This window comes from Phoca vitulina, unplaced genomic scaffold (assembly GCF_004348235.1).
Source record: "Phoca vitulina isolate PV1807 unplaced genomic scaffold, GSC_HSeal_1.0 scaffold2, whole genome shotgun sequence".
Taxonomy (NCBI): Eukaryota; Metazoa; Chordata; class Mammalia; order Carnivora; family Phocidae; genus Phoca; species Phoca vitulina.
Window position 1 is genome coordinate 10258319 of NW_022589705.1, and position 23795 is coordinate 10282113.

The following is a 23795-nucleotide window of genomic DNA, read 5'->3' on the forward strand; positions in this document are numbered from 1 at the left end:
GCAGACGTGGCTGCATGGTTTCCGGAGCCCAGTGCAAAATGAACACTCAGAGCCCCTTCTTCCATGATTTCCAGATGGTGACAGCTGAGCATGAAGCCGCACGCCTGGGAGCCAGCCCTGCATGTGCCCCCACGTGAGTGAGCGGGGAAAGCCCAGTGAGGGGCCGTGTGTCACCATCACGTACCACGACCCCCATCCTCTCTGGGCCCAGGATTCGGTTATTCCCCGTCCCTCGGTGGTCCTGGATGTGCCACCACTCCCTTGTCGGCAGTTCATCAGCCACCCAGTCGTCGCGGTGACTGGGGCATCCCAGGGCCTTGGCCCACATAGAACTGGCACAATTGCAGGGAGGAGGCCCCCCGCAGAAACAAGCAGGAATACAGGGGAACTCCTTCCGAACGCCTCTGTCCTTCCGCACCACAGTGGGGCTTAAGGGGGCAGCAGCAGAGACCAGAACACTGCCTGGGAGCTGGGGGGTCCTGGGTTTTCCTTTCCCGACCCCAGGCAATCCTTTCTCCTCTCTGAGCATTCGTGTCTAGCTCTGAATGCAGGGGTGGCTAGGTATCGATGATTCCTGGGGCGGGGGACAGGGCTATGATAGGAGTGTGCTGCATTTCTCCGGTGCTGCGGTGGAAGCCCGGGGACGTCCCCACAGACACAGAGCCAGAAAGGAGAGGCGGAGGCAGTCACTCGTGGCAGGAGCAGCAGGATGCTCCAGACGTCTTTATTGGGGCTCGAGCACAGCATGACAGTGGAAGGCATGCAGACAGGGCGGCAGGGCCCAGCCTAGGCATGCCTCAGACACACACACACACACACACACACACACACACACACACACACACACACGAGGGGACAGCTTTAGAAAAGGACTGACCAACACTAGGGAGGGACAGGGTGGGGGAGTGGGGAGGGAGGGCCGCGGGAGGGGCAGAGGCCAAGGTCGAAGGGGTCACCTGGCCTCTGCTATTGCACGGTCCTCTGGCCACCGGCCAGGAAGTACAGTATTGCAACTGGTCTCCGCTCGCCCGAGGCTTCCCCTTCTCAGACCCCTGAGCCGGATGGGCGGACAGACCCCTTCCCTGCCCGTCTGCCCAGCAGCATCTTTGAAAACAAACGGACAAAGGAGACAGAACAAAACCCCCCAAATAAAAAAAGACAAAACGCTCCCCCCTCAGTCCAGGACAGAGGTAAGGTGGAGGAAGGAGTGGGAGAAGCTGCAGAGGAGCCCCTTGGAAGTCCCCCAAAACTGGGGCGAGGGTGGGAGGTAGAACCCCAATCTGGGGTGGGGTGGGGCTTGTGGAGCAGTGACCCTGGGGGGCAAGCGGGCCTTCCACAGACCACTGGCCACAGGGGAAACAACCCCAAGAGGGCAAGTCTAGCCTGGGATCCCCCAGTGGGACTGGCCGTTCCCAGATGCTCTTTTCCTGGGACATTCCACATACGTGTTCAGCAGAAACAAGGAGTCAGTGAAGGGGAAAGGGGACGGGGCTGGGGGGGGCCGGGGGGGGGGGGCCCGGGCTTGGGGAGACACAGCCTAACAAAGAAGACAGACCACCAATAGCACGTGCACTACACACAAGAGTATAGTATGTATGAATATAGATACTATATGTGCATATATATCTCTTCAATGTACAACAGAACAGAACATCGGACCCAGATGGCTCTGGGCCCAGAGGGTCACGTGGGAGGTTTTCCGTCAGTCCTGTGCAAACAAGGATCTCTGAGTCTTTCCCAGCGAAAGATTCTTGCCAGGGTTCCAGAGTTTCCCTAAGCCTTTGGCTTTCTGTCTGTCTGCCTGCCTCTCTCACGTTGGTGCCGCTTAAGAGAGGGTGAGGACTTCAGCCTGGGCATAGCTGGGCGAGAGGGCGTCTTGGCAGGTCTCTGTGTTTAAAGAGCACAGGTGTGAGACACTGGGACGCACGCTTTCGGCTCAACATTGCCTTCTGGGGGGGCAAGGAGTTCAGCAAAAGAAAGGGAGAAACAAAGAATGAGACGTTAGAAGGAAGCCAGCTGCGGACCCACAGCCTGTGGGCTAAGGACTAGGCCAGGAGCAGAGCTGGAAGGCATGGGGACCCAGGGCAAAGAGGCCAGGAAGCGCAAGGATGGGTCAGGGAATGGGGGGAGCCCCTCCTGCAGCCCCTAGCTGCCTACCCAGAGCTAGGCCAAGTGACTCCTAGGTCATGTTACAGCTTTATCTCCATACCTGCTCAGGTAATAAGCTCCAGGAATCCCTAGCCCTCAGGTCTTCGTAACTCCAGTGCAGTGGGTGGAGGGACCACAACCCTGAAGCCTGGCATGGACGCAGTGGGGGAGGTTCCTGGTGTGGCCTGTGGTCCAACCTGGGCTCCCTTCCCCCACATAGCTCCACCCGCCATCACTAGCTGGGGCTATCCCACTGTCCCAGGCGGGCTAGTGAAGAAGGCTCCTGAGTGTGCTGCCTTGTGTGCCCAGCCCCCCTTCCTCAATCTGGCGGGAACAGAGTTGGAACAGCTGGAGGGTAGATACTGAAGGGGAAGGTCAGGGAGGACCCATGTATCCATCTCAGGAGACAAAGCCAGAAAAGAGCATCTTACTGAGCGAGCCCTTCTCGGCATCCCATCCTCAGCCTGGAATGTCAGTGGCGTGGGCTTTCCCTTCTCCCACCTTCCCAGTGGGGGCACAGGAAGGGCAGGGAAGGAGGCTGCTGTGAGGGGCAGGCATTTCACGGTGATACGCTGGCCAGGGCAGAGGAGGCCCTCCTCTCCCAGGGGGCTCTGGGAAAGGGTGACTCCCGGGCCTACGCTGAACAGACGTCTTCCCCCCTGGTTCCAGCTCATAGCTCCTCCCAGAAGCCCTGGGGGTTGAGAAATGGCCTCTATGGCTGTTAACAGTAAGTAAGGTTAACAGCTCCTATCTGGGGAGCTTCCCTGCTCTGCTGGGAGGGAGTGGGCCCCAGCCGTGGGGGAAAGGTTTCTCTGAGACAAAGTAATGGGTACAGGTCCAAGTCCATGTGCAACATAAAGCAAACTGTGCTCTCAGATTATAGGTGGAAGAGAGAGTCTCCCCCTGAGGTGCGAGGCCCCAGGTCTGGATAAGCTGAGGCCCGTGCAGGCAGCCGCCTCCCTGGGCAGGGCCCTGGGAAGCCCAGTCCTGAGAGGTAGCTGGGGCGGACAGCCTCCTCAGCTGTCCTGTTAGCTAGGTCCTGTGTTTCCCCTACAGAAGCCAGAGAGCCAGTGGGGGAACGGGCAGGAGCCCACCTCCCAAGGCATGAGGGGCTCCAGCCTGGCACTCCCGCATCATGTCGCCCAGGGACAGCTGTACCCGACAGAGGGGTGCCGTGAGCACGCCCATCCCTGTGGGAGGGAAGAGAGGGAAGGAGGGGGTGGGTGCCGTGGAAACTTGGACTCCTGACAACTTGAGGGCCGCCACAGAAATAGCCGCCTCAGCTCCCTGAGCCAGGGAGGCAAGCCCGCGCACAGAAGAGCTGTGGTGTCCGCGCTAAACCGGACACCTAGCTCATCACGTCCCTGCCGGGGTCAGGACCCCGGTGCCAGGGAGCCCTGTGGGGACAGGACTGAATCTGTCCTTACCAAGGAGCAGCAGCTGGGCTCCCAGGGCCAGCTGTGAGAGGGCACCTAGAGTCTCCATCCTGCTCCACAGGGCTTCCCTGTCTGTCACTTGAAGGGGCCTGTCCCCTCTTGAAGGGTGGTCACATGGATGCCCCTTTATTTTCTCACCTCTTAGGGGGACATTTCATTCTGAGAGCAAGCAGGAGACAGGCCCCATGACCACAGCAGGGCTGGGGTATCCCAGGGCCCACTGTGGACAGACTTCTCTGGAAGGCACATTCCTGTGTCTGCCCCAGGCTGAAGACAGAGGGCACTGAAAGGGGGGTGCTCCTGGCACAGGCTTTTCACAACACCCAACCCTCATGAAATGATCTGACCTTTCTGCCCAGTTCACCATTCGGCGTGGCCTCCAGACTCCCCGGCCTCCTGCTGAGTCCCTGAATGCTGTCTTGCCCTTCCTATCTTTGCCCACCCTGGAAGGAGCAGATATGGACCTTAGTCATTCCCTCTCCAAAGTTGCATAATCTGACTCTAAAAATTGCCAGGCGCACAGCTCCACTGTCAGGTCTAATTCCCATCAGGTAAAACAGGAAATGTCTTGGCTGAGGCCTTCGGCGTTTCTGGGGCCGAGGGGGCCTGGAGATCCTCCCCTGGTTCGCTGCTGGAGAGGGGCCACCTGCAGCCTGGCCCAGCCCAGCCCTGCCCCGCCTGGGAGTGGCCGGGTGTCTGCGCAGGAGCGGGAGGGGGCGGGATGGCTTCTGTCCCCACACTTCCCCTCGGCTGCCCCTGCCCAGGGTGCGCCCCTGCTCCCTCAATGACTCACAAACCTGTTGTGCTCCCGGGCTCGTTAGGTAAATGAATACACTTAATTATAGAAATTAGATGAGTCTCCGGTTCTGGCAGCAATCCAGAGCGCAGAGGCTGGGTGGGAGCGGCAGGTGACTCAGGCAGGGCTGGGAGTCTGAGGCAGCAGGAGAAGGAGGGAAGAAAAACTCGTGGAAGCAGAGAGAGCAGCTCGGGAGAGATACGGCTGCTGGGCGCAGATGGGATGCCGGGCTCTGCTGTCACCGGATGTCACTCCCAAGAGGAGGGCATTCCCGTGCCTAGGCAGCCAATCGTGGGGCCCTAGGGACCCCACCTGCACGCCAGACCAGAGCTGGAGACCATCAGGCCTCCTCTCCCAGGGGGGCACCGCTCCCCTGACCAGTTAGCTCCCTGCGCACCAGCAGAGATCGGGGTGCCCCACGGGACGGCCTTATTCTTTGCTGGTCTGGGTGTGGGATGGACAGACAGACAGACAGAGATACTCAGTCGCAGGCTGGTTACTGACTAAAGGCCACGAGGAAGGGAAATGCATTTGCCATGAAGAAGGTGGGACCCTGAGGGGAGGCAAGGCCCAGAGGCACAGGTCCTGGGGGTGCCGGCAGCTCCGGCTCAGGACAGGGAGGCGGGGGATCGGTGCGAGAGGAGCCCTGGGAGCGAACTCCCCCTTGCTCTCAGGCTCCAGAGCTGAATGTTCTGGGGAGCTGGGTGCTGTGGAGGAGAGGCTCGGGGGCCTGGGTTCCTCTGCCTCCTGCCCGGCTCCCTCAGGCCTCCGGAGGAATGAGGGCTGGAGGGCATGTGAGCGCGGTGTGCGCCCAGAGGTGGGGAGAGCCGAGGGCGCAGCTAAGGGGCCGGGGGCCCAGGGAGGGGACTGGTGAGAGGGCGGAAGGGGTGGGAGAGCAGGAGCTTTCCTGGAGGGTAGGGTGAGCTGTATCTCGATGCCAGTGGAGACAGCCCCAGACTGGTTCCTCCTGCTCCAGCTATGTTGTTTAGACTCCGGGATTTTGCACAGCCTTGGTGAAGAAAAGGCACATGGGTCAGAGGGGCATGGCTCCTCGTCTGAGCAGCTCCGTGGGATCCATGCTCCAGGGGGACCCTGCGGGGCAGGTGGCCCCTTGCTGGTTGAGGGGTCTGGCCCACCCGGAGAAGGCTCCCTGACTCTCCCTGGCTTCCAGGTCACCTAGGCTCAGAGGACAGACCTCAAGGACCCACAGCTGATCTTTGCCCTGTCACTGTCCCCAGGTAAGTTTCCACCAGCCACACAAAGACCCCATAGCCTCCAGCAGACTTCTCAATCCTAAGCAGCCCTGATTAGCACTGGTCCCCGTCCTCCCAGGAAGTTCACACTCTGACACTCGGGCAGCCGGAGGCTAACCATGGCGTCTGTGCCCAGGGCTGAAGGAGCCCCGGGCTCCCCGCTCCAGGTCCTACACGGAGCCCGAGTGCAGAGAAGGGAGGCATGGTCTGGCACGGGGAAAGTTGCCGCGTGCTTACTGGGAGTTTGGCGATGCTAATTGCCACGCTTGCTTAGCAGGGCCTGTTTCCCAGCAACCCACCTGTTCCTTCTCGAAGGTCACTCTAATTGGCTGAGCTACATGCTTGTTGCCAAGAAGCAGTGTGGAGGCATCTTGAAAATAAAACAGCCGGGCCACACAAGCACCCAGAGGGATCTGGCGCTGTGTGCAATCCAGACTCTCCGGCCCATGCACGCACACGTGCAACCCCTGCCCTGGGTGTGACCCAGTCCCCAGGACCTCACGGTCCCTCCTGACTTGCACCCTCGCACCTCTTCCACGCTGCCACTGAGCCCCTGCCAATACCGGCGTGAAAACTGGGGTGCTCGGCACTCTGCTCAAGTCCTACATGGGAGGTGGGGTCCCCCCTGCCCCACATCCTGGGCCATCACTTAGCGTGCTCCAGCCAAAGCAGGTCTCTGGGGCTAAATCACGACAGAGTAGAAGCCTCCGCATGTTTGTGATGGGGGGCAGGAGGGACCGGCACATCCAGAGCCCAAGGATTGGGGCACGCAGAGGATGGGGTGACCAGAGGGACACAGGAGATGGTGTGAGCGTTCTGAGGACCTTCCATCTGCAGCCCTGTAGCTGGGGCCTCTGGGCCATCTCCTTCCAGCTGCCAGATGGCTGCCCTCGCTGCTGCCACCCAGCAGGACATATGTCCAGCAGAGCGGGACACACACCTCTCAGGGCCTGGTTAGGGTCAGGGTGCCCTGGGGATCCCATGGCGACAGGGGCTGGGAAGGTGCCCCGCAGGCTGCATGGGATGGGCGGGCCAGCGGACATCCTTGGGGGGACAGAGGCATCACAGGCTAATCTTGTAGCAGCCACGGCCCCACCTCACTCAACCCAGACTTGGCCTAGGGTTTGGGCATAGTGAGAAGTTTGGCAGGGGTCGCGGGGAGGCAAATTTGGCTAAAAGAGGGCAGGTTAAGAAGTGGCCTGAGAACCCAGGGACAAGCTTTTTTGCAGGGGGCAGGGGGGGAGTCAAGGTTTATCCTGGAACTAAGTGTTTAGGCAGGTCATGTCACAGGGACAGGGCACAAAAGACAAAAAAGGGATCAGAAACTGGGCAGGAGCACCTGCTCATGAGACTCCTGTCCTCAGCCACTACAGGCCCTCTACCCTCCTCGGTCATTTCTGACCCCTTTTTTGCAGGCAAGGACTCCCCAGCTCCGCTGCCCAGCTTCTGCCACAGCTTGGGGCCTGCTGACAGAATTTCAGCCTTCCCTTACCGGAGAGAAGAGGCTACTTCCTTGAGCCCTCCAAATCCTTCAGAGCATACTTCAGAGGGACACATATTCCCTACCTACCCCTACCCCCATCCCCACCTCCTGGTCACCCTCTGGCTCTGCCTCAAGAGGCCTGCAGAGATGGGTCTGGCCCTCCTGGGCTCCTGGACCGCCCCCCCCCACTCCCCCCGCCGCCGCGTGCAGGATGGAGGAGGTAGGGCCTGTGCTAGGATCTCCAAAGACCTCACGGCAGCAGCTCATTCTTGCCCTGACTCCTGAATGTTGTTGGCATCTCTCGGGATCACTTACTTGGGAAACCTTAGCTGTGTTTCAGGGAGGTCTAGGGAAAGTGTGGCACTGACCCTGGGGAGCCAGGCCTCAAGGTCGCAGCAGGAACCAGAGGGAGAAGTGGTAATCAAATGGAGGGCAAAGGCAGGGGCCCCTGATGTGGTATCCCCTTACCTTCTAGTGCTTGTCTTCCCTGTGGGTATCTGGGGTGGGGGGTGCTGGGCTCTGTGTACCTCCGGGGGATGCCCGAGGCCTTTCTAATCCAGGGACTGGGAGATCAGGGTACCTATCTTAAAAGCGGGGACACATCCAAGGCAGAGGAGATGGTGGCCAAGGCCTCAGGGAAGGAGGGGACCTCACGTTTTGTGGGGGACACTGGGGAGACTCAGCTCCCGGGGGCTCTCCCCCTGCCCGGCCTGGGAGCCATACCTTTCCGGACACTGCCATCAGCACAGGCATAGTCCCCGGCGCTGAGCAGGAAGCAGGCGGCCGCCTTCTTGGTTTTGTCCCGGGGGCCAGAGCGTCGCAGGGCCCGGCGCTCCTCAGGGGTGGGGGCAGAGGCCAGGGGCTGGGTGAGGCCAGCTCCCTCCTCGTCTGACAGCACCGCATTGGCATCGCCGTTCTGCTTGGAGTCTGAAGGGGGCAGACAGAAAGGAGGCTGTGTGAGGGGCTGCCCAGGCCTTCCTCCCGGGCTTGCCTGGGGTGTCAGATCCCGGACCTAGAGTGTCACTTCCCCGACCCAAGGGGGCCTGGCATCTCCCCGCGAGGGCCAGGGGGCAGGGGGCACCTGCTTCCCTCTCAGCCTCGGCCTAGCGTCTGTCCTGGGACACGGAGCCGCAGATACCCTAAGCAGGGGTTCCTGAAATCTGCCCGCTGCAGGCTGCCCCACGGGATTAGCCCGAGGCTGGTGGCAGACTCTTCTTCCTCCGTGGGTCTGGCTCAGGCTGAGTTTGCATTCCCTCAGAGAACGCCTGGCTTGCTGGGATGAGGGCTGGCACCGGCAGAGTTAAACCAAGAAAGTGGCTTCCACGGCCATCTCCCTGGGCCCCCTGAGTCACTCTCGTTCACTGGGCATCGAAGGCATTGTCAGGTGCCTGAAGGACTCGGAGCCCTCTGCTCGGGGCTCAGCCGTCTGGGGAAGAGCCTTACCGAAGAGGCTCGGACGCAGCTCCCACTGCTCGGGGCTCTGAGCCCCAAGCCCCGGCCTCCGTCAGGCGGCAGTGAGGGGGGCCCTCGGCTCTGGAGAGGGGCCCACTCGGTCTGAAGGCAGCGGCCTCGGCATTGGCCAGGGACACCCTGACCATGGCCAAGCAGTTAGTCAGGCTGAGGCACAGCCGATGGGGCCATGGGAAGTGTGCACCGAGGAGCGGGTGCGGGGCTTGTCCGTTCTGATACTAGGTTTCCCTCTGAGCTCTGAACGGCCCTCAGGGTACAGCTCCAATTTCCTGGGGCACTGGCTGGGAGATGTACATTCAGGGATCAGGGAAGGGGGTACCACTATGATGCGGGAGAAGCGGGGAGACTGAAGGGTGCTGTTCCATCAAGGTCTCTGGAAGACCCAGGCCCCCAAGTGACCCCAGGGAGTGAGTAGCCCCGGCATATACAATGGGCACCCACCAACAGGCCAGGTGAGTGTCTCGAGTCAGGCTCCCCCCTGGAGGACGAGTCCCACTTTGCCCCCAGAGCTTGGCCAGAAGCTGCTACCTTTGTCTCCTGGCCCACCCCAGCTCCCAGATGGCCTGGCATCCAAGGGCTCCCCAGACTAGGCATCCCAGACCTCCCTCAGGAGCCCACCCCATACCTAACCCTTAGGTTCCCGCTCTCCAACCTAACTCCAAGTTGCTGTGGGTTAAGCTGATTTCCTTTCCCATCTCTTGACTCAGGTGGAAGCAAGCTTTCCAGGGGTGGCCTTTCCCATCCTTGCAGAACAGGATCCAGGCCCTCAGGCCCTCCCCCTCCAGGATGCAGGTGTCATTTCTTCCACACTTCCTTTGCCCCTGCCCGATTCTGTCTGGGCTGTTCGCTCTTGGTTCCCTCCCCTCCCATGTTAAACACTGAGCCCAGGACTCAATCTAGGCTTGTGCTGAACAGAAGGCAGCCTCCCACTGCTGTTACGTTATCACATTTATTAGGCCAAGAGACATCAGACTCCAGTGTTTGGAAAGAAATGATTCATGCGTTGATGCACCTTGGAAGAACAGCTGCCGGTCTCTCTAGCTAATAACGACAATGCCTGATGCTTGTAAAGTGGTTTTTACTTCTCAGAGTCCTCTCATATCTGTCATTTGTTTGGGTCTCATCAACGTCTTGGGAGTAGGAGATCATTCCCATTTACCAGGTGAGGATCAGAGAGGGTAAGTGACTGGTCTCAGGTCACACAGCACAGTGGCCAAGGTGGTACTGGAATTTACAGACCCGTGCACTGCCCATCACAGCCTAAATTGGGTGGGACACTCCACAAACCCTGATGTTCGGAAAGCTACTGGAACACCAGGAGATAGAGATTGGGCCTCAATACTTTGCACTCTTAAAGGCACATCTTATACTCAGGGAAGCCCGGAGTAGTAAAGCACAACCCCAAATTCCAAGGGCTGAGTTTCATCTGGGGACTCCCTGGGCCACTGGGGGAGAGGTGGCTTTCCTTCCCAACCCCCAATCTCACCTGCCCGTTTCCTCTCAACCATACCCTCTTCTGGGGCAGGGGGGCTGGTATCACTGTAGGTGCTGTCCCGGGGCGAGGTCTCCTCAGACTTGCAGTAAATGGGTGACTCAAGCTGGGGCGGCCGGGGCACGTGCTTCTTTCTTTTCTTAGGCAGCTTCTGCTTGGCCATGGCCAGGGAGTAGTACATGCCGAAGTTGTTGACGATGACCGGCACGGGCATGGCGATGGTGAGCACGCCAGCCAGTGCACACAGCGCCCCCACCAGCATGCCTGACCAGGTCTTGGGGTACATGTCCCCGTAGCCCAGCGTCGTCATGGTGACCACCGCCCACCAGAAGCCGATGGGGATGTTCTTGAAGTCGGTGTGGTCATTGCCCCGCGGGTCGGAGGGCCTGGCGCCAATGCGCTCAGCATAGTAGATCATGGTGGCGAAGATGAGCACCCCCAGGGCCAGGAAGATGATGAGCAGCAGGAACTCGTTGGTGCTGGCCCGCAGGGTGTGACCCAGCACGCGCAGCCCCACGAAGTGGCGCGTGAGCTTGAAGATGCGCAGGATGCGCACGAAGCGCACCACGCGCAGGAAGCCCAGCACGTCTCGGGCCGCCTTGGAGGACAGGCCGCTCAGGCCCACCTCCAGGTAGAAGGGCAGGATGGCCACGAAGTCGATGATGTTGAGCAGGTTCTTGACGAAGTCCAGCGTGTCGGGGCAGCACACGATGCGCACCAGGAACTCCAGCGTAAACCACAGCACACACACCCCCTCGATGTAGGTCAGGATGGGCTCCGTCTCCACCTCCCGCCGGAAGTGCACGCTGGTGGTGTTCCCCACCCGGTGGATCTCTGTCACGTTGCGGTCAATGTTGAAGGCCTCATGGGTCTCCAGGCAGAAGGTGGTGATGGAGACCAGGATGAAGAAGAGAGAGGCGAAGGCCACCACCTGCGGGCAGGGAGGAGAGTGCGGCAGCTATCAGGGCCGGCTGGGTGCCCTCCTGTGGAGGGGTGGGGGTGGGGCAGGGGCCACCGGGCAATTGTTAGGTGGCGAGAGGCAGGATTAAGGTACGCAGTCAGGGGCTGGAGCTCCCTCCTCAGAGGGTCTTTATCCATCTGCTTGGGTGTTTTAAGGCAGTATTCCCAGTCTTTGTCCCCGTGCACAGAAGACAGACGGAGAACTATAGCTGCCTGGCCCCGCCTCCTGCCTAGCTCCGTGCCCCTGCAGTCCTGCCGGGCCTCAAAGCTTCCCAAACTGTATATAAATCATCTGGGAATCTTGTAAAATGTGATTCTGATTCAGGAGGTTGAGGGCAGGCCCTGTGATTCTGCATTTCTGACAAACTCTCCCGTGAGGCTGCTGGTCCACAGACTACACTTGGAGTAACTAGGCTTTAAGACAGTGGTCCTCAAAGTGAGGCCCCGGCCCAGTAGCAGCATCGCTTGGGAACTAGTTAGAAACGCAGATTCTCGGGCCCCGCGTAAACCTACTGAATGAGAAATACTGGGGGTAGGGCCCATAATCTGTTTTAATAAACCTTCCAGGTAATTCTGATGCACGCTATGTTTTGAGGTCTGCTGCATTAAGGGGTATGCCCAGAGACAGGGGGCTGGAGGAAATGACCCTGGGCCTCTTTCTGCCAGCTGAGTCTTTAAGCTCCAGCCATGACCCACTCCCCCTCCTCAAGCCCTGCGTCCCAGCCCCTCTCCCCCACCTCTCAGTTTAGAATGTCCCAGCCAGCTGCCCAGACAGTGAGAAGCATCTGAAAGAAGGCAGCATGCTCCATGGCAGGAGACAGGGGGAGTCTGCTCAGAATAACCACCCCTTCCCTTCCCGACAACTGACATTTCCTGGGACACTGAGCTCCAACAAAAAATAAACTGCACCCACTGGGATCGGAGTGTGGCAGCGGCTGGTCCAGACAGCTGCTGGGATCTCAGCTAGAATGATGACAGCAGTGCTCGGCAGAGGTTTAAGTGTCCAGTCATTATGAATGGAGAGGAAATGCATGTGTGATAACACCAATTATGGAGGCTCCATCTATTATTCACCACTGTCAGGGTACCTGTTGCCGAGGTCTACACCCCCTGCCACTGCCTGTCCTGTGGAGCGTGGGGATGGGCTTCCTCCCGAGCAGAGGGCTGCGCTTCAAACAGGTGCATGAGGAAGGACTGTGGGCCCACGACCACTGGGCAACCCCCACGCCTGACCCGCCCTGATTTCCGCCTGACCATGGCGTTGCCTCCTGTCTAATGGTGCCTCTGGGAGATGCCCTGCTCCCTGAGAGTCTGCGCTGGGAGGGAGAGAAGGCACGCCTTGCTCTTACTACTGCCGAACACCAATGGAGAATACAAGGGGAGCTGGGAAAATGAAGCAGCAGCATCTCCGGGGCTTCTGAAGCAGAACCGGGTCTGAGGAGAGAACTTGGGAACAGACATCCATTAGTGGTCTATTCTGTCCTGGCATGGCTGGGCACTTGGTACGTGTTACCGCCTTCAGTCCTCCCTGTGACCCTGTGAGGTAAGCCCCATCATCTCGCTTTACGGATGGGGAACTGAGAGTCAGAGAGGTTCTGTGCTTGCCTGAGGTCACACAGCCTGGAAGGGGTGAAAAGCAGACTTGAACTCAGCATGGTTTAACTTCAGAGGCTGCACCTTCTCTTTACACCACACAGTCTTCACCACCCCCAGGCAGGATCAATTCACAGACCCAGGGACGTCTTCTCTGAACCGTCAGCACTGCCCCCACCAGCTCCCTGATGACTGCTATTTCACCCTGAGGGATGTGTACCTTTGGCTTAAGACAGGCACCCATCACACACTAAGACATCTTATTTACACTTGAACATGGACGGGTTGATCAGATAGAGTGAGGAAGGAGAAGGGGCGTGGCAGGCCACGGATCACACTTTCCCTCCTTGAACAGCTTTGCCTGGAGCTTCTCCTGTCTGCTGCTTTCTTGTGAAGGTAAATTTCAAGTTCCTTTTCTGACCTCATTTTACTTCCCTGAGAAATGGGCTAGCAAGGCAATACAGGCTGATATGGACCTTAGGCAAATGGCTCCAGCCTGCGGGCTCTCCGTGGCCATCCAGAGATGAACTGGTAGAGGGACCTGTCCCCTGGCTGCAGAGATGCTGGGAACCCAGAGTCCTGGCACTGCCCCCCCAACCCCCAGAAGCAGAGGGGGTTGGGGTCAGGGGTGGGGACAGCACATCCCGGCTCTGCCAGGAAGCATGGGAAGCAGGAGCTCACTCTCTCCGAGGAAAAGTTAGCCAGGAGAGTTGGCCCGCCTGGGAGCCAAGCGTGAAGTTAATTAGTGATTTGGAAAAACAAGTTCAGGAAGAGCTGCCAAGGGGCTGAGCAGAGGGCTGGGGGGGGGGGGGCGGTGGCGTGTGCCCAGCTCCTTCCAAGCTCCTTCCTCCTCCTGCGTTAGGGGACAACCCCCTGAATTCCCGCAGTGTTCACTCATTTTCGCTGTGCTTTTAAAACACAGAACTGTTGTGTCTATTTACTCATACCGCTCACCTCCGCCCTCCCAGAAGATGGGGCAGGGAAAGGGTATCCACCCACGGGTGCCCATTTCTCAGGGGCGGCAGACGCACAAGAGGGAAAATGACTGGCTCAGGATCAAACTGAGGCCAGGTCTCCTGCCTCTCCGCTCAGAGTTCTTTCCACTTGGCCCTCTAACCAAACAAGTGGGGACAGTCCCCTCCTCCTTGGTGACCCCTTCGTGTGACCTCTCCAGGGCTGGCAGCCAGCGGCAGGCAGGCCCCAGAAAGCCCTCCCTCCCCAAGGAGACAGACAGACCTGAGGCCGAGCTATGACAGATGCAGGCATCTGGGCTCTGGCATGCTGCCCCACGTGGGTCCCGAGGTTACAGGTCCCCCTTCGGGGCCCCAGTTATTCCTTTTCTCCCCTAAGTTATTCCCAAACTGAGTTATTTCGTAAGTGGTGGTCCTAGGCAAGCGTGATCAAGGCCCTTCACCAGGCCTTCCCCTCTGGTGGTAGGGACACTGCTTTTTTCCTCCCACTCTCTTGATTGAGGGCTTCTGAGGACAAAAAAGGGCCAAGGAAGGAGGTGGTGGCTGCAAAATCACCCAATTTAGGCATTATGGAGCTGGAGCCTTGCGAGGCCATCCTCTATAGCCAGCAGGGCGCCCGTGCCTCTTTCCCATCGGCCCCTGCCAAGCAGAGAGTGAGCGCAAAGAGCTAAGGAGCCCTGGGGTCCGATGGCCTAGGTCCCCCACCCTGGCCCGGGCCCTCACTAGGTAAATGGCGTGCTTCGTACCTGTCCCTCACTACAAAACGGGGACAGCACTGGTGGGCACCGGGTGGTGTTACTGTGGGACTAAGTGAGCTTCTACCTGGCAAGTATCTGGCCCATAGTATGTGCTCAGTAAACAGTGGCCGAGCCCAGGAGGTGTGGGGGCCTCCACAGACCCCTGGGCGCAGCTTCTGAAAGCGGAGTTGGATCTGGAGCCAGAAAAATCACAAAATCCTTACTTTTTAGGAGCAAAGGGTCCTGGAAGCTCATCCTTTTCTATGTTTTACAACCCAAGAAACTGAGGCCGGGGGAGGAGGGACTTGCCTTGGTTCCTTCCCATGGCGGAATCCGTCAGTTCTTTCCATGGCCTGAGGACACAGGGCATAGATTCTGCCGGAAGACAAAACTGCCCACGCGGAAAACTGCTTGTGCGAACTGGTCTGGCCAGCAGGTACTCTCTCCCTGCTGGAAGGCTGCAGGAGGGCCCCACCACCCTGGGCAGGAGGTTCCTAGCCTCTGTGCAGGAAAGCGCTGCTCCTTCAAGCTTCCTGCTGCCTGTATCCCCTTGGGGGACCCGCCGGTCCGGACACCCACGTGTTTAAGCTGGTGGGGTCAGCCCTGTCATGGGCCTCCTTCACCGAGCTCAACCTGAGATAGTCGGTGGTGGAAATCTAAAGTCCACACTTCTGGGTCCAAGGTGGGCTCTGCTACTGACTGCCCGAGAGACCTTAGGCAAAGTTCTTAACCTCTCTGAGCCTTCGCATCTTTGCCCATAAAATGGAAATTGAGTGCTTACTACGTGCCAGACACTGTTCTGGGTGCTGGGGAACAGCAGGAAACAAAACAAACACCCCTGCCCCTTACGCCTTACATTCTCGTAGAAGGAAACTGTCAACAGGTAAGTAAAGTATATTGTATGTTAGATGCTGTAAGTGTTAGAAAGAAAAACAAAGAGTAAAGGGAGTAAGGAGTATGAGGGTGAGGGAAGTATTTCAAATCGGGTGATAAGGCAAGGCCTTAGCCAAGGTGACATCTAAGCAGAGACCTGAAGGAGTGAGGGAGTGAGGAATGTGAAGATCCAGGAAAGCTCAAGAGGCAGAGGGAGCAGGCAGTGCAAAGGCCCTGAGGCTACAGTGTGCTTGATGTGTTGAAGGGATGAGAACAGTGCCCACCTGATGGGATTGTTTTGAGGATTAAAAGAAACGGTATTTGTAAGACTCAGCACAGAGCCTAGAGTGTCTCAGGAATCTGGCACAGGCTGGGTCGGGGGGGTAGGGGGGAGGTGACAGACACCAGTCATTGGGAACTGAATATAATCAGCGGGGGCAGCGGAGGGGAGCCCAAGGAGAAAGGGCCAAGGAGACAGATGGACAGATAAACATAAGAAGACTCATGCCCAAAACCTATATTAAGGATGAAGTGTAGGAGAAGAGAAATTTGAGAACACAGCCAAAGACACTTGCAGAGGAAGATCTGTGGGGATGGGATGAGGAGCTGAGGTTTCTGGGGAAGTAAGATCCTCGTGCCCGGGCAGTGCTGTAAAGGGAGTAGGCAGCCCTGGGGGCTCAGAGGCAGGAAAGGGGAGAGAGCCTCCCAGGCAAGGCATCTCTCGGCTGTGCCTGGCCTCCTGAATGAGGGCCTGCACTACGAGGCCCAGGACCAGCCTAGAGACCTCTGCTCCTCTCCCTTTGCAGGCTCCCCTAGGAGCAGACCCTGGTCCTGGGACCTCCCATCCCATTCCAGGGACCAGAGCTGGCCTTTACCCATGCCCACCTCCTGCCTTTACCTATGCCCACCTCCTGCCAAAGCCAGCACATGGGGCTTCTAGAGGCCTCTGGGGGGCCGAGAGCTAAGGAGTCTGGCCCCAGAAGAAATTTGGTCCAGCCCAGATCACTGGCCAAGAACTTATCCAGCCAAATGCAATTCCTGGCTATTGCCTATCCACGTTCTACGCTGTCCTATCTCTGCCCAGGCTGGTCCCCTGGCCAGGAAATTCACCCCTTCCCTAACTCTGCATGGTTAAGCGCTACCCACATTGAAAACTTATTTATATATTTACTTATAGCCTGCCTCCTTCTAAAAATTATTTAAGGGAGCTAAGTCATTATCCTGCAGGGCCTATCCAGCTTAACTTCTGTTTCCTCGTGGAAGCTTCCCTGCCTGCCAACCCTCTCCCCCGCCTTGCCTCACCTCACGTACGGCTGGGATTTATCGCTTTCTCCTCACACCTCCTATTGGACTTTATTTTTGAAGACTCCTGTGGCACCTCTCATGATCTTTCTTGTATTATTATTACTATTCCTTGTCACATAATTTCCCTCAGCTGCTACCTACTCCACCTGACCTAGCTCTCTTCAGGAACAGGACCATGTCTGACTCATCTTTATATTTATAGGGCCCAGCTTGGTGTCTGGCATGTAGTAAGTACTCAATAAATGTTTTCTGAATGACTGGAGCCAAGGTGACGGCCTGCTTCTTCTCCTGGTCCTGGGGAGCCTGTCACGAGGAGACATGGCCAGCCCCACTAACAGGGGCCAGAGGGGACAGGTATGCCCAGCAATACCTCCAGGCACGTGGGCTCTCAGACTCCCGTGGCTTTCCAGGGTGGGCCAAGGCCACTGCGTGACGGAGCCCCCTGCCAGGGTCTGGGGCACCATCACCCAGCCTGAAAAAATACCCTAGCAGGGAGCTGGGCCAGAGGTGGTGGTAGGCTGGCTGCCCAGGAACAAGGATGGTGTGAGCGCCCTGGTGCCCAGCATGCCAAGCCAGCACTGCCCACGGATGGACGCCAGGGGCCTGGGGACTCCCTGTTCCCAAGGCCCAACTGCCTGGCTCCGTTCCTGCCCGTTCTCCCCGCATCTCCCCCAAATAGCTGGAGTTTATTTTAGCCCCTCCCCCACTTTACACCCCACCCCAAATGGTGACAAACAGAAGCACCTCATTATCCGGAGGCAAGATGTTCAGAGGCAAATGCTGGTCTGTTCAGAACAAAAAAGAAAAACACAAAACAAACCCAGAAGGAGATTGGGAGGCTGCCTCCGGGCAGGTCAGGGAGAGGCCTGCAGACTTGGCCTGACACCCCTCCGGCTCCTGGGAAGGCGCATGCTGGCACTCCCTTCCTGGGGGGCTGGGGAAGACAGGGCACCCTGTCTCCCAGGCTTGGCTTCCTGGCTCTCCCTAGCCCCGCGGGCTTGGGATCCGAGGGTCCTGCCCACCGACCGGCTAGTCTCAGGCAAGGCCCAGGCCAGAGAAGCTGGGGGCCTTCAGAGGCGATGAGCAGGAACAGAGCTCTGCATTTCTTTCCAAGAAGGCCTCTGTTTAATTCCGCCGCCTAGGCCAGGGGACACCTAGTGTCCTCTCGTACTAAGTCCCCTTTCTTTTTGTTAAAGTCCCACAGTGAGGAAAAAATAGAGAGCAAGCTCAAGGCGAGCAATTCTAAGGAGTGAGGGGATGGGAGCTTTAGTCCGGAGGGAGAAGTTAGGGGACGGATGGGAGGAGAGCAGAAGGCCCCCTCTGGGGCCCCTGAAGTCAGAGACCTTCTGCAGGTACGGTACAAACACGGACGTGGCTTCACGAGATCTGGGTTTGGAGCCTAGTTCCACCGCCAGCTGTGTGACCTTGGGCAAGCCCCTCCGGGCCTCAGTTTCCTTCACTGTAGAGTGAGGTAAATGATCCCTGCCTCACACGGGCCAGATGAGATCCTAGAGCAAAGCAGAGGTGAGAGCACCTGATACCCAGTGGGTGCTTAACCCAGGTGAAAACCCAGCTCCAGCTGCCTACTTGGGGCACCAGGGATCCTTGGGTCACATCCTCTCCTCAGAAGGGAAACATTATGGGAAAACTAACCCAGGTATGGATTTAGCCAAAGGAGAACGACTAACACTATCAATAGGGCTGATAACTGAGCTGAAGCCAGTCTCACCCCTGGGTCGTCAAGGGGTTGGGGGTGAGAGAGAGGAGTGTCCCGGGATCCCGTTCATCAGGCCTCCCGTCTGCCCTCAGGAAAAGAGGAGGGCCTATTTTACCGCTCTCCATACTGCCCAAACCCCCACTGGTCCCCCTCAGTCTGGGAAGCCGCCTGGCTGCGGCTGAGCCCGGGACAATGGGCACTGGGCAGGTGGGGACAGGACCAGCCTGCCCGTCGTGCCTGCTCCCAGCTCAGGCCACAGAAACGGAACCACGGCAGCAGCCGCCATGGGCCCGGCCACGGTGAGGGGGGCAGGGGTGAGCACCCCGGCCCACCTAGAGCCTGCCCGATCGGGAGTGGCTCTGCAGGCCAGGCCAATAGCTAGGCGACAGACTCCACCATCAGCTCAGTTCACTTCCCGTTGGTATCTGTTTTGCTCCTGTCATAACGCACTCCTCAGATGACCAGCTGCTGTGTGCAGAGAGACGCCTGGGGCGGAGCGCTACTCCTCTGCCCTACTGGCCTTCAGTGAACGCCCCAAGGCCATGGCCGAGGCTGCAGGCCCCCGAGTAGGGGAGGTACTGACCCAGGGGCTGGTGCTGGAGGGGCTGTGGTATTGGCCTGGGGGAAACAGGGTCAGTAGGGAGGCCACAGCCCCAGAACGCCTACACCTCAGGCCTGGAGGGGTAACAGAGCCAATGTCCCTGCGGATGTCCCCATCTGCCCCTGGGTTTTCTGATGTCACCCACAGGAGGTACAGAACCTCAGAACACCTTCCAGGCCAGAATAAGAAACAAGCCACCTCTCCATCTCAAGAACAGGAGCATTCGGTGAAAAGAACATGTTGCAATCGGAGGAGCAGGGCCTGGACTCACAGCATGCCACTATCTGGCTGTGTCATCTCAGGCAAGATCTTTACCTTCTCACGGCCCCAGTCCATTAAATGGGGAGGACAGCTCCACTCTAAGTTTACTGGGAGGACTAGAGCTTAATGCAAAGTACAGTTAATAGCAGTCATTAATTTTTTTAGATGGTGTATTCCCACCTGTCTGTCCCAGGAACCGCTGAACCGAAGGGCTGGCCTCTGCCATGTACTCCTTAGCAGGAGGCAAGTCCTCTTTTGGGACAAGTGCCATTAAGCTCCATACAGCTGTTCACATCAGTATTCACAACCAGAAGTTGGAAACTAGGGAAGGCGTCCTGCTCTGTTGTTACTTAACTGTGTTTGACAACATTCAACACCTCTGAATCCTGGTTTCTTCGTTGCTTCAATACGAAGAACTAACCCTGCCTGGTCCCAGACTCCTGACCTCAACTGGAATGGCTGATGTGATTCCATATCAAAAGGGTAAATATCTTGGGCTCCTGGAGGAATTGAAAGGGCCAACTAGGCTCTGAGCTTACTCAGAGAGCCCCCCCCCCGGCTGGTCCACCCTGGGGTTTGCCGAGCAGAACATAAACTCATTGATGGCACAGTCCCTTGGAATCCAAAAGAGAAGAACCAGAGAAGGTGAAAAGTCCCCCAGATACCCCAGAATGCTCAGAAATAGGACCTAGCTCTCCTAACCTCATCTCATTCCTGCCTCTACCGCCTCCTCTCAACTTGGAAAGAACGTGAATTATCCACACTTGTCGCTCTCCCCTAGCGCACATAGCCTCGAGCTGACACGAGCAGGGTCAGTGAAGTGCATGAGAAGTTCGCAGAACCCACAGCACACCCAGGCCAGGGCACGACCTGGCCCTCACCTTCTGAGCTGATCTCAGGACTGTAGGAGAAGAAACAAAGGCAGCTGGCCCCTGGCTTCAACTCTCAGTCCTGAAAAAGGTCTCTGCCCTCCACGGGCTGCCCTGGGGATGCCTGCAGCCCCAGCCTGGTAGGCCTCGGCCCCGGAGACCTCTGTTCCTCAGGCAGGAGCTGCATCTGCCCTGGTCTGGCATTGGCCTACAGCCCCACTTCGGTCTCCCCTCCTCCCCTGGGTGGGGAAGTAGAACTTTTCCTTCCATGACTAGGTGGAGGCCCAACCCAGGAGGTGCTGGGGAAGGGTGACAGAGCTCTGAGACTCATTAACACGACAACTTGGGAGGCCAGAGGTGAGGATCAGCTTCCACAGCAAGAGGCAGTCTCAGACCCAACACATATTGCTCTTTCCTGTCTCCAACAGACCCCAGCCAGGCTTCAGGCTGCCAACAGGGAAGCCAGACTCCAGCCCCCAGGGTTCTCTTTTTTTTTTTTTTTAAAGAATTTTTAAAGCTGTCCAAGCATATCTCCGCCCCTCTACCCCCTTTCACCTAAAGGGATTGGGAGAAACTGGATCAACTTGGGGAGGGAATGGCGGGAAGGGACCAGACCTTGCCTAGATCATCCTATGCCACCCCCCTCTCCCCCCATATACCCGCTTCAAGCAGTAACCTGAACCGGGGCTTTCTGGGAAACCAATCGGTGCCGCAGCAGGAAGAAAAGAAGTGGCAACAAATCTGGGATCATCACAGGCTGGCCACTGACCGCGGGAGCCTGCAGCGCCCAGAACATTAGGCCCTTCCTGTCGAACTGAAGCCAGGCCATCCCAGGTGACCAGGAAGCCTTAGGGGCATGGCATGGGGCAGACATCTTGACTTATCTCCCTGAAAGAAGGGTTCTCCGGAAACCTGGATGAGAGGCCTGGGTTCTGGTCCCAGCTCTGTCTGCCATGGGCTGAAGCTGGTGTCCCCTCTACAAAACTCACACTTCACGGCACAGGGAGCTGCGCCGAGCATTCAGAGGAGGTGGCATGCATGGAAGGAGCTGATACAGCGGCCTGCCACAGAGTAGGCGCTTAACACACCCAGTTTTCTTCCCCCAAACCCTGCCTGCCTCCGGCAGGAGGCCTAATTCCAGCTCTCCAGGATGCTGGCCCTGCAGAGGAGGGGGGGGGTCAATGAAGAGAGGCGGCCTGCGCATAAAGAAGGGGGTGGAAGAGCTCAGCTAAGGGTACCCCACTCCCTCCCTCCGAGGGGATGCGGCAAAGCAGGCAGCTGGGATGAGGTCCAAGTAGTAAGTCAAGTGTGTGCAATCTCCTGATGAGGCGTGCAGGAGAGAGGGTGTGTGTGGGGGGGGGCGGGCTGTGAGTCCCCTGTGGGCCCAGGGAAGCCGGAGGGAATTGGGAGGGAGGCAGAGGCAAGGTAAATCAGTCTCTGCCCGCTCCTGCCGGCCCCTATTCCCACCGCCACGGGTCCCCTTGCACACCCGAGAGGAGACCCAGGCTCCTGCCACTCACCCTGGCCGCCCGGGAGGAGTAGGGATCCTCGAAGAGCGCCCACATGCGGGGCTGCCAGCCACGGCAGCCCCCGGACCCGGCGCCGGGGCCCGCACCTCCCTCGTGGGGCCCCAGGCGCTGCAGGGCCAGCTCCCGTTCATCGTCGCCGGCCTCGTCGCCCGTCCCCGCGCCACCGCCGCCTCCGTCCGGGCTCTCGAAGATATCGAGCGCCTCTTCGGCGTCGCGGTGCTGGCGGTAGGTCATCCAGCAGCAGGGCTCCACATCGGTCTCGTCGATGCCCCAGAAGGTGAGCTCCTCCTCGAAGAGCGGCCCGCACACGTCGGCGGGGCAGTGCAGCTTGCCCGTGCGGTAGTAGTTGAGCACGTAAGCAAAGACGCCCGGGTGCCGGTCGAAGAAGAACTCGCAGCTCCCGCCGCCGCTGCTGCCGCGGCTGCCTGCACCGCCGCCATCGGACTCGGGCCGGCCCCCGCCGTCGGGATCGGCCAGCCAGGCGAGGCGGGTGCCCGGTAGGGTGCGCAGGGTGCTGCGGTAGGTCTCATGTCGCGTGCCACCCACGTTGATGATGATCTTCTCCGACGCCTCGCCCTTGGCCATCTCCTCCTTCAGACATGTTTTGGACGGAGGCTTGTTCCCCGACTTGCGCCCACGGTAGGAGGAGACACACACCGAGCTGATCATAAGAAGCGCTGCGGGGCTTCGGCTTGGGGCGGCCGCTGCCCTCCAAACACCCTTCCCGAGGAGGCAGCGTCAGACCGGGGAGGGGGAGGAGGCGAGGAGGCGGCAGGAGGAGGCGGCGGCGGCGGCCCCCTCTGCGGCTTGGCCCTGCCCCTGCCTCTCCCCCCCGGGGCGCAGAGCAGGAGGAGTTGGGTTTCTCGGGTGCACAGGTGGTTGGGCTTTGGGCAGGCAGCTCCGGCGAGGGAGGCAAGGAGGGAAAAGGCGAGCCGAGGACCCAGGCGAGGGACCCGGGGAGGCAGGGGCAAACACACACCTCCCCGGCTAGGACTGGACACTCAGACGCTCGGGCTCTGGACACGCCCCCCCGTCACCCCCAAAAGGCGAGTTAGCGCACAGTCCAGGCGCACTGCGAGGGTCCGGGGCGCGCGCGCGCGCTCACACTCACGCAGGCCACCCTCCGGCTCTCGCAGACCGAGCCGAGTCCCGGGAGCGGCCGGCTTCCCCGCGGCGGCGGCGGCGGCAGCGCAGCAGCAACAAGTCCTCGGAGCGGCTGCCGGGGCCGGGCCGACGCTCTCACGGCAGCCGGAGCTCCGCGGGCCCGGGGTGCTTGCGGTCAGCACGCGGCGGCGGCGGCGGCATGTGGCCTCTTCCCCCCATTCATAAATCCAGCGCAGGGCACGGAAGGCGGGCGGGGCTGAGCGGAGCGCGGCGTTCAGGCGGGCGGGGGCTGCGCAGGGCGAGGCGGCCGCAGGAAAACAAGCGCGCCAGCAGGAGCGAGCCTCCGGTCCTGCGTCCGCCGCTCGGCAGCGGCTGGGAGCGGCGCTGGGCTGGCGCTGCGCAGCGGGGGCCGTGCTGGGGCGGGGTGGGGAGGGGGGGGCTCAGACGGGGCGTCCTGCGCAGCGCCGAGCCTGGGGGGCGGAGCCGCTCCGGGGCGCGGGGTTCTGGGCTCCGGCGGCCGAGCGGCCAAGGACACCTGCAGGCTTCCCAGGCTGCGCCGATCGGGAGCTTCAGCGCAGCGCCCCGGCGCCGGGCTCCTGCGATCTGGCGGCGCTGGGAGCCACGCCATCCGCGCGTCTGCCCATCTCCGGGCGGGGTGCCGGCCTTGGCTCGCGGCAGGAGGCGGGCGAAAGGTGGCCTAAGGAAAGGGGAGCCTTGGCGCCGGTGGGCTGGGCCTCAGGGGGCTCTCGATCTCCCTCCGGCGATGGTAGCGGATGCCACTCTCTGGTGGCGCCTTTTCCTCCCGGCCCCGCCTCGCCCGGGCGCGCCCTCCGCGGGGTGGGGTGGGCGGGGCGCGGCGCGGGGCCGATCGGGCTCGCTGCAGGGCCCCGGCGGCAGGAGCTCAGCCTTCCTCCGCTGAGCCGAGCCGAGCCGAGCCGAGGCGCGTAACCCCCTCGCCGCCAGCGCCCAACCTGGCGCGCCGCCGCTGCGCGCCTCCGCCACCGTCCCCCCCCCTCACCGCTGCCCCCTTCTGCCCGGCTCCCCGCCTTCCCCGAGCCCGCAGCTCCTCCCACTGCAGCCCCGGTGACACTGAAGCGCTCGCGACCCCTGACCTCTAACCCCCGCCCGCTCCTTCTGGCTGCTCTGGTCGCCCCCTCCCCACTGTTGTTGCGGTTGCGTTGCGGTTGCATTGCGGCG

General features: G+C 59.8%; 1 protein-coding gene across 2 annotated transcripts; it reads right to left on the bottom strand.

The window, feature by feature from the left end:
* Window positions 1-704: 704 nt before the first annotated feature.
* Window positions 705-22981, bottom strand: KCNC4 (potassium voltage-gated channel subfamily C member 4). Of its 2 annotated transcripts, none has more exons than XM_032421839.1 (4): window positions 21486-22981; window positions 10073-11009; window positions 7840-8043; window positions 705-1887 (listed from the first exon to the last, which is right to left on the bottom strand). In XM_032421839.1, exons 1-4 carry the CDS (start codon window positions 22161-22163, stop codon window positions 1826-1828), a joined length of 1881 nt encoding a protein of 626 aa, XP_032277730.1. In that variant the 5' UTR covers window positions 22164-22981; the 3' UTR covers window positions 705-1825. The 2 variants fall into 2 exon arrangements, with proteins under 2 accessions (XP_032277730.1, XP_032277738.1); XM_032421847.1 differs by having other exon boundaries at window positions 705-1949.
* Window positions 22982-23795: the final 814 nt, after the last annotated feature.